Below are 10,500 nucleotides of genomic sequence, written 5' to 3'. Positions count from 1 at the left end.
ACCGAGCTGTTGTTTTTTTCCCTTCTTTTTATCGCCAATGGAGCAAATGCAGTGCTCAAGTACGCTACTTGGCAGTACGCTTACAGCAGCATACTCGTTCACGTACAGGCACATGCTGCGAATGAATAACGGCGTGGCCACCAGTTGACATGCACACGGTGCGGACGAAAATCTCGCAAGGCCACAAATGGAAAACTATCAAGAGAAAGAGCAGTTATGTATTTAAAAAAAAAAAAAAAAAAAAAAAAAAAAAGTGGTCAGTAAGTCAGCAGGCGTTCTTGTGCCCCGGCCGTCACCGTGCCCATTAAAAACTTTTGCTTGCCTTATATGCTTTGTTCATTCTTTTTGACTGTTGTGTTCTTTTTGATTGTAATCTTTCGTAGGATTCATTAAAAATTGTGCATATATATTTTTTCAAATAGTTGCCCGTTTTTTTGTTGGATATTTGTGATTTTTAAAAATCAGTTTTAAATGGTTTTTTGGAGGTCAGATTTTTGTCGTATTTTGAGAGCTCAACAGGCAAAAAAATGTGCCTTTGATCAATTTGGATGAGGTTTTTGTCAAAAATCCTGTTCTTCAATATCATTTTGAAAGAATGAATGTGCTGGCATAACACACTAAACAAAAGAATACAAAAGTGTTTTTATTGACATGGAAAGTGAAACATACAGTAATCATGACGGGTTAGTGTAATGGGTTTGCGATGAAGAAAACAAAAGTACCTGCACAAGAAATGGAAAGAAAGATTATTTTCACATTTGATTTGTTTGATTTGGAGCGGACAACATTGAGTAAAACTTCACTTCTATTCACTTTCAATTGATTGGCTCTCTTGTTGAAAAAAGTCATTGTAGTTGTTGGTCGAGGTAGACACAAGCATAATCATAAAATACGCTTCACTGACGCACAAAAAATGAGCATTATATTTCACACAAAAACACCAAATGATTGAAATATGGCCACACATGATAAATCGGCGTAGTGGGGCAACTGAATGTGCTTACTTACTATGAAATTGTACAACACTGTGTTGGTAAGTCTTAAAAAACGACCCACTATCCGTCTGAAGTTTTTGTGTGGGTTTTTTTTTTTTTGCAAAAGAATAGTAGTAGGCCACCAGGCACGCACATTTAACACAGAAATCCTCTGTAAAAATGTCGAGGTACCAGCATGTGGACATTCTGTCCGAGCCAAATAGCCTCTTTTGCGGCAATACACCGACACGGGTCAAATGAGGATGGAAAGGGAGCTTCAAGTGACTCTGCTTTGGCGTACCTTACTTTACTGCAAAACACCAAAGTCTCATTATGATCGTCTGGTAAGAAATGCCCCCCCCCCCCCCCCCCCTTTCTTTTTTTTCTAAGCGGATACAGGTGGGGTCGCCGTGGAGAACCCCTCCGTCCGTCCGTCCGTCCGTCCGTCCGTCCGTCCGCCGAGCGGTCTCAGGCGCACCGCTGCTCGATGTTGACGCGGCTTCCGAACAGCGTCAGGAGCTGCTCCTCGTAGTTGGCAATGTTCCTTTTCATGATGTCCATGCAAGGGCCCAGAAGACGCTCAAAGGCTTTCACGTCCATCACTGACAAGCACAAGAAAAGGCGTTAGGCCGTCCCAAAAGAGCAAACGCGCGCGTGGCTCTCAGAGGCGGGCCTGCGCTCCATTGAGTGACGTGGAAGCCGGCCAACGAGCACCAACGAGTACAAGGGGGTGACGGCGTCGTCGGTCAGCAAGCATATGTTTGCTGCATTTGGACAACGTTTGTTCGGTAAAGCACCGGCGGCTATTTTCCAGACACGTGCGCTCGAGTCACTTTGGCCAGTTGGACTTTCCAGTAGGCACATTGCATGTTAGCTTCTTTTATGAGGTGCGAAACGATCCCAAACTTTGGACATTGGGTCTGATGCACGGGCTCGCGCTTATTGCGACGCGAGTCTGCAGCTAACGGTCGGTGTGGAAAAATAATCAGAGCAATGTACGCTAACACATAGTGGGAGGCACACCCGACAGACTAACAAAACTAGCATTGAGATCGCAGTCAAACAACTTGTGCTTGGACACAAACTGGGCATAAATTCTTTATCATCACCATCAAATCTGCGTGTAGTAAGGCTCTATGCATACTGCCCTCTCGTGGCCATTGAAGGAATGCATGAAATAATGACGCGCCCGTTATATCCCATTCATGTTATTACTGGATGTTTTCCCAAAACGTTTGTGTGGGCCTGCGCTGCAATGATTGATGAGTGTTACAAGCAAGCGTGGACATGAACTCAACTCAACTCTCGCGTCAAAGCACCACTGTCACACAGGACTCGGCAGGCCACTATCACCGCAATGCCATTGTGCAGCACTCGATGAATTGGATTGGAATTTGGATCCGTGTCGGTCGGCACTGTCAAAACGAGGGTGAAAAGCGAGGCGAGCGCGGTGGTCCGTCCGACATTTACCCAGGCATTTGACGCTCCCCACGGCGTAGGCGGAAGCGGCTCTGGGCTTGTTTGTGACCAGCGCCAACTCCCCGAAGTACTGGCCCCGGGAGCACGTGGCGATTTCCACTTCCTCTTCGTCCGGCTCCTTTTTCGTCTGGGAACAAGGAAGTGCACACAACGCACGCTCAAGAGGAGCGAACGCAAACTTTTGGGGGGCCGGCCGACGCTTACGCGGAGGACATTTTTTACTCCTTAATCAAACGCCGCGTGTTAAAAGGAAACAGTGACAAACGACCAAAACGGGACTTTGTTTTTATAGTTGAAAATATTTGCTTGGAAAAAAGGACTTTAACTTCAGTCCACTAGTAACACAACACCTTTTGCCATAGCTCATTATTTTGTGGACCCCCAAGATAGGGCTTGCGGACCGGACCCCCAGTTTGGGAGCACCAGCAATACTAAAGACAAAAGCAAAAAGCTTTTCCTTAGCGTCAAACTCACCCTGCTCCTCTTCATGGCGATCCGAACTTGGCCAGACTCCACAATGTAGAAACAATCAGCCAGTTCACCCTGCCAACAGAACAACGTCAGTGGATACCATTATTGTTGTTTTTTAAATACAGTACTTTTTTTGTGTCGTTTTTTTACATCAGAAAGCCGACCGCGGGGGTGGGCAAACATAATGGCAAAAATGTCATGCTTTGAAAAGGTATAGACGGGCCAGCTCATTTGTAGATGAAGTAAAAAAAAAAAGAAAATACGTTTAAAAGGGGCTGTCAATTTGTGTCAGTCTACTGTCATCATTCTCATGATGTATTTTATTATTTCATTGAGAAATTACCTCACAAAAAATGTCAAATTATATGTCAAATGGTCTGTTTGACAAATACATTTTCTGTATTGCTTACGATAAATCGATTCCAATTTTTCTAATGAGGAACGTTTTTTAAAAAGTACATTCCAAAAGGAATAGAAACATTTCATGAACCAATTGCACAATGTGCACAATTAATGCCACAAATATTTACAGTACATGCAGTACTAGTGGGCTGGATGAAATATCCGTCACCTGTGCAATAATCTGCTGCGAGTCACAGTACACTTTAGTTGAGATTACATCCACCACCTTCATCCTCTCGGACAGCTGTGGACAGACCAAAACAAAAACAACAACAACAACAAAAAACCATGACATGGTTTTTCAGTGGCAAGACATGCTGTAGCGAGGCAACAGCCGCCCAACGCCCGTTAACCGCCCGCCTCCCCAAAAAGTGCCAACCTCCAGTGACGTGAGCAGCGGAAGCGTTTCAATGAAGGCCTCGTACAACTTCCTCTTTTTGGCGTTGTTCTTCACGATGATCCTCCTGAACGTCAGACGATCCTGAGGAGGAAAAAAACAAACAAACAAACAGCATTTTAGCTATGTAAGTAGGATCATCGGTTTGGAAAACCAATGTATGGACGCACAATTTCCATTCAGGCGTGGGCCCAGACCCGCTTGTGTGAAGGCAGACGTCGAGACTGCCCCTTGTGGCTCGGACGGCAAGGCTTTCAAAGGATGTCAAAGTTACGACGCCAAAATACAGAATTGCTCAAATTTACGGTGGGCCCGCAAATTGTGAACATCTGCGTAGAAATGACCCCCATTATCAATGCGATTGAAAAAAAACAGAAATAATACATTTATATATTTGGGTAACCCCCCCCAAAATTGTTCAATAAGCAGGGATATGCCTACCACCAGTTATTGTTTTTCTCCCCCCAAATCCCCCAAAATGATCAAAATAAATCCAATTGAATAAGAATTGAGTGAAGACGGGGGAAAAGCCCAATTGAGGTACTCTAATGCCCTGGCATTGGGCCAAGGAGAGTCACAGTCACCGAAGCGCTTTGAGTCACACACTCAAATGCAAAATGAAAACGCTGCATGCGAAGAGCTGCTGCAAGCCACAACTCACACGCAGACTGAACAATCAGCTCGGCTGCTGATGTCACTCACTAGGCCACTCCCCTTACAGGTACACAGCCAACACAAATACAGCGGTACGTATAGTAATACACGGTGTAAAAATGTTTCATTTATTTATACACTGGTTTTCTTATTATTTTACTATAGCTGATGTGTTTTTTTTTGTCAATGTTTTGAAAATGTCTTTTGTTTTTTTCATATTTGAGTCAATGCATTTCAAACGGACATCCATCGTTGGCAGATTTTCGGTGTTTGCGGGCCAAGCTGGTACCTGCGCCCCAGGAATGGCGGGGGGGGGTCGGTCCACTGTACAGTCAAATTGAGCTTGCTTTCAGCTTGGTTACGGATGGAATTCAAAGTGTGAGATGAGCCAAGTTCCGGGCGCCCGGGCCTCGGCAGCAATGGAATGTGGCAAACACGAGCGTGGAACGTTCGTCCGCGGCTCACTCACGAGGCACCAGAGGGCTCCGGGCAAGGTGGCGACGATGGTGGCCGCCCTTGGCGTGTTGTACATCAGCGCCAGTTCTCCGAAGCTGCCGCGGTTGTCGTAGCAACCCACCAGCTTTTCGCCGCCGTCCACTTTGACATAAATGCTGAAGGTGCCCCTGAGCCGGGAAAAAGAAAGACAGGGGAGGTGATGGCTGTATGCCGTTTGGATGCGTCGCTGCTCTGCGTGTGCTAACGCGCAGCGGTTGCTGCAGGTTTGCCATGAACCGAACACCCACGCCAACTTCCGTGAGCCCGTCAATGGAGTTTCGCATCATATGCTCGCATCAAGCTAGCCTGGCTGAACATTTGAGGGTTTCAATTGACAACGCTTCGTTCTTTTTGTTCTATTTGCCGGTGACGCAAGCACAGCCTTGCCTGCAATTGGGACTTTTGCTCTTTTCCTTGGCTCAAAGTGATGTCGTACGCTCGTAGTCTCCCGCGTCTTGACGGCTAAGGAGTGAGAAGAGGCGCTAAGGGCTACGTGTGGTCTAACATGTGTGGATGTGTGCATCAAGCATGCGGGAGGGGTCAAACCCTTTCAGAAGGTTTTGGAAGTGGTGTCACTATGGGCTTGCCGGAATAGGCATCGAGCGTGCGCAAGGGCTCGCTCTCTATATTTCGAGGTTTGGTGGGCGCATCTGACACGCATGCCTTGGAGAAAGGCGAAATGCAAGAAAATATGCGGGTGGTCATGTCAAGTCACCTTTCAATCACATAGAAGTTGTCCCCGTCATCATCCTGGTCAATGACGTGCTCGCCTTCTGTGCAGAACTTCTCAAACATGGCGTCCAACACTTGAGACATCTCTTCCTGTACGGACGGTGAAAATAACCACATTTACATTCCAATATTGGCTCCGTGAAATCGTTTTCATTCATTACCGACAGCCGATTCTCTGCTTCTGGTAGCGTTTCGCGCGGCTGCGTTGTTTGTAGTTGGTGCATGTGGATTTGAGGGTTTTGCTTTGTTTTTGGCCAATCACATTTCAGCCTTGATGCGTTGCCGTGTCAATCTAATCTTCCCCAGGGTTTTCAAAACTCAGAGGGCCCCTGAAACGTCAAGTCTATTAGCAATAGGATGCTTTTCTTGAACCGCATTCCAAACTCCTCCTCACGGGGCCCTCGATGACGTCAGCCTTTTGACGTCCACCGATTGCTTGGTCGGAGCAAGCCCAGTTAAACCAGCAAAACACATCTGTCGCCATCTACACCAACGTGTGTCATTGAAATGTTTGATGTTTTTGCTCTCGTGCTACCATAGAAAAATGCTGATCGTCAAGTGCTCCAGACGGCGTGCGTGGCACGATTGTGCTATGGAGGACGTGTGGAACAAATCGTGTACTCACAGGGTCCAAATTCTTGAATAGAAGAATGTCCCGACATGCTTCCTGTAGTCGCTGTCGCTGCTCGTCAGTTTTGGGGTGGGCCACCTGGACGTTCCAATTGGACACCGATCAGGAGGACCAACAGCAGTCAAATCAAATCTAGTAAAGACTTGGCTCTTCTGGCTTGTTTAAGGGGGAGGCTACATTTATAAGAGCAGCAGCAGCAAATTCATATTTTTGAAAAAAAAAAAAAAATAAACGATTTGAGATGTTGATGGGATACAATGAAAAAAAAAAAACAAAAAAAAAAAACTAGAAAATATCACCATAAAAAACGCAGCCCACAAAAAAATGCCCCTTGCTCCAAAAGTAAATCAATGACGTATTGTCTATCTATCTTTGGGATAGGTTAATTTAAGGAAAGCAACAGTGGTGGATATCAATTAAAAAAAAAAAAAAGTGCTGGCACAAAAACATTTAAAAAAAAGACGACAGACGCTGATACTCAAACTCAAAATAAAGTACCGGGAAAATACAACTACAAATCTCGACGTCATCTCGTGTGTTTGGATTAGATGACCTGCACCGTTCAATTTTGTGACATTACACGGAGCAGAAGATTAAAAAAAAAAAAAGACAGGCCATTAATGGCAGGGCGACTTATGTAGCAAGTAATCTGATTACCCTCGGCTCTTTATCCTCATCGTCTTCATCAGGATTGAAGGCTTCGGCGCACACTGTACGACAAAAGGCCAGCGTGTCAGTCTCGTGCACAATCTTCAATCTTGCAATTGTCACCCGGCTCGCGCCTTCGCCGTCTTATTTGTCAACAAGGCAATTTCACTTCTTTCTTACAATCACATACAACTTGTAGTCAAAGAAATGGCATCAATTCAGCCAGCATTCATTCACCTGAACAGCCCGATACAGTGGTGCCTTGACGTACGAGGCGAATTCATTCCGCAACCATGTCGTCACTCACATTTTGTCACCACCCCAAAATAATTGGCTTCAAACTGTTTTATTGACACTTCCGGCTGAAGTTGAGCATCAAAACAAAACACCAAACAAAGACAATTACCCCTTGGCTTTTTCAAACCACCACATAGCTTCACCTTTCAGTCCTCTAGCTTAACGCTAACACTAAATAGCAGCTACGTTGCCGTGCTTCAAGTCTTTAGGCGACAGACTGAACACATGCGGATATATGAGTCATGTTACAATGTTACGTACAAGTCACCCTTATTGAGTGTGACAAGTGTTTAAAGGGGCGGGAACCCTGCGTGGGGGTTCGTAATGGCGAAATGGAGGAATTCAAAATAAATAAGTCCACCTCTATTTTGCGTAATTTCACCTATGCCGGAGGATTATGGAACGTACCACCTGCAAAAAGTCAGAAAATACGCTATTAAGCTTCCTCATGAAAACACACACAAATACATTTGTTGTTGTTTTGTGGGGCCGAGGCTGGAACAGATTAATGGCATGGTCATTCTGCTTTTCGTGGGAAAAGACGATTTGAAGTACAAGTGTGCTCACGAAACGACTGAAACTCGCATCCCAAGGCGCCACTGTACCGATCCATCAAGGACTTTGGACGCAAGACGGATGGAAAAAGAGTGATGGGGTGATGTCACCAGTGAAATATTGTACACATTTTTGAAGCGGCAACACAGTCCAGACATTGGGCGTCGTAACTCACCCGATGCTCTCCTGATGAATCGGTTTATTATCGGCGCTGGCAAAAGACAAGAAAAATGCACATTGAAGTCAATTGAGCGCTTTGCTCGTCGCATAATGACGTCTGCATGCGGCAAGCTTTTTTTAAGCTTGACCTCATTTGGAATATTCAGCCGGGTAACGAGACCTCAATGAGGACGATGCGCTTTCAAGTGTGAGTGCGTGTGCGTGCGTGCGTGCGTGCGTGCACCTCCTTCAAGCCAATTTGAATGGCACACAACACAATGAATGCACAATGGCCCTCAGCCACATCCAAAACAATGCACCTGCACAACGATAAACAATTGGGAGAATATCTTTATATTGTGCTTTGAACAAGTAGGCCTACACTGCATCATACTGACTACTGATACATGCGTCTAATGTTTGGACCCCCCCCGCGCAGCTTCGGGTCAGAAAGAAAAAAACAAACAAAATAAAAAGGTCACCGGCTCCATAAAAAGACATACCGGTGTGATAATTAAAAATGCCCCTAAATGCAAAAAAGGGTTAACAATTTAAAAAATAAATCCCAGCTGCCAAAATAAGTCAAATCAATTCAGTACAGAGATTGATGTGCTAAAAATAAAATGTATAACTACTTTAACCAAAATCAATAATAAAATACCAGAAGACAAATGACACATACTCATACCCTCCTATCAAAATCAAAACATACCATCTTCCAAAATATAAAATACAATAAAAAAACGTATATTAACAGAACCAGCATTACATATAAATAAACAGACAGAACAAGGTAAGAAACTGTTTTGATCAAAGGAAAACCCCCAAAACATGCAATGGAAGAATTCCTAAAAATACATTTTTAAAACTCCTCTACTAAACTGCACAAAAACACGTAAATAGAGCTGATTTTTTTTTTTTTTTTTTTTAAAGTGCCTACAACATGAACGTTGTAAAATGTTTGGTGATTTCTTTTAGGCGCCGTTAGGATGTAATTGTCCACTGAGCTAATGTTGCTACGCTACATTGTCCAGCTCCTGGCATTCACACGGAGCTTCAAAAATGGCCCAAAGCTGAAGCTGAGTAGCCACTTTTACGCATCTTGCGGTCATTTCTTTTCTCTTCTTGTCTTTTTTGATTGCAACAGCTGCACAAGCATGCGTGCGCTGCACCATCGATTCGTGCACCCTTGCGACGGCGGCGCGCAGCCAGCCAGGCCCGCATGAGGCCTACTCGCCGAAAGAGGAACAACAAACGTTGCGCACGTTTGAACACATTTGCACGATTTGTACGCTCGAATGGACGCAAGAGCATCTGATCTGATGGCTCCTCGTGCCGTTGACGCGTGCATTGCATGCATTACGGTAACGTCCGCAGTGGCGGACAGGACAGGAGCGGAGGAGAGGAGGAGAGGAGAGGAGCACGTACCTTGAAAGTCTTCATCGTCTTCGTCGTCGTCGTCTTCTTCTCCGTTCTCCGAGTCGATCTGCATGGCCTCGTCGAGGAAATTGACCGCCTTGCCAGCGGCTCTCGGCGGCGGCGGCGGCTCCCCGCCGTCGTCGTCGCCATCGCGGCCGAAGGGCGCCCGGCGGCGGCTGCTGCTGCCGCTGCTGCCGCTGCCGCCGCCGCCGCCGCCGCCGCCGCTGCTGCTGCTCTCGCGGTCCTTGAGGCGGGTGAAGTACTGCAGGGCGAAGTCGAGCAGGTCCCCCGGCTGGTTCCTCAGCACTTCCACGGTAAAGCTCTGCAACAGCTCCGTCAGGCCCGCGGGGATTTCTATACTCATTCCTGCAGGGCGTCAAGAAAGGCTCGCTCGAGGGACAACAGCGACGACCACGACAACAGCAGCAGCCAACAAACAACAAACAACCACAAGCACACTTGGGGCTGAGAGGGCTGTCAAAGATGCGCTTTTTGCTCGAGAAAACGCCTCTTGGGCCCGAGCAGCATCATCACCATCCTCGCCTTCTCCTTCCTCTGATGATGATGATGATGATGGCTGTACAGGAAACCCACGCATGTGACCCAGGTTTCCATGGCAACGCCCCATCCAATGATTGCGTACGAGCAGCAGAGGAAACACGCTCGTCTTCTTCCTCATGGCACATAACCCGCAAAATGCAAACAAAATAGCGATGCAAAGTCAACAACTGCGAGACAACCCTAAAACAGTGCCATTACCTCATGTGTACATGACTAGATACACTCTAGACACCGAAATAATGCGCACAATATAGGCCGTGTATACACAGTGCGTACACTTGGGAGCCTGACCGTTTTGTGTTGACACTGGTGTGTACCTTCTACGTTCTTGTACACACACTTGTCATCGTGCGCATGCACGCGTTTGTGCAAAGAGCACCCCGTTTCACACTTTAGTTTACTCAATAGTTTGTCAAACGAGCACCCACACGGGTCGACTGACCAATGTGTGAAAAAATATCAAATGCATCAATTGCGACAGAGGTTTCAGACAAGCAGCGAGTCGCGTTGTTTGCACAATTATCCGAAAAAAAAAAAAAAAAAAAAAAAAAAAAAAAAAAAAGACTTGAGTTCCACCTACTAAATGGTCCCAATATTGGACAGCCATAGCACATTTCATGTGTGAC

General features: G+C 46.0%; 1 protein-coding gene across 1 annotated transcript; it reads right to left on the bottom strand.

Moving 5' to 3' along the window:
- Positions 1 to 628: 628 nt before the first annotated feature.
- prkar2b (protein kinase, cAMP-dependent, regulatory, type II, beta) lies at positions 629 to 9,894 on the bottom strand. Its single transcript, XM_086029319.1, has 11 exons — positions 9,323 to 9,894; positions 7,911 to 7,946; positions 6,893 to 6,945; positions 6,230 to 6,313; positions 5,588 to 5,694; positions 4,847 to 5,000; positions 3,706 to 3,807; positions 3,496 to 3,570; positions 2,928 to 2,996; positions 2,445 to 2,580; positions 629 to 1,576 (listed from the first exon to the last, which is right to left on the bottom strand). Exons 1-11 carry the CDS (start codon positions 9,675 to 9,677, stop codon positions 1,443 to 1,445), a joined length of 1,305 nt encoding a protein of 434 aa, XP_085885445.1. The 5' UTR covers positions 9,678 to 9,894; the 3' UTR covers positions 629 to 1,442.
- Positions 9,895 to 10,500: the final 606 nt, after the last annotated feature.

The sequence above is a fragment of the Filicampus tigris genome, chromosome 4, assembly GCF_054856515.1.
Source record: "Filicampus tigris isolate MCC_2025a chromosome 4, RoL_Ftig_1.0, whole genome shotgun sequence".
NCBI classification, from domain to species: Eukaryota; Metazoa; Chordata; class Actinopteri; order Syngnathiformes; family Syngnathidae; genus Filicampus; species Filicampus tigris.
Note: the sequence above shows the minus strand (reverse complement) of the source record. Positions and strands in the feature narration are given on the sequence as shown.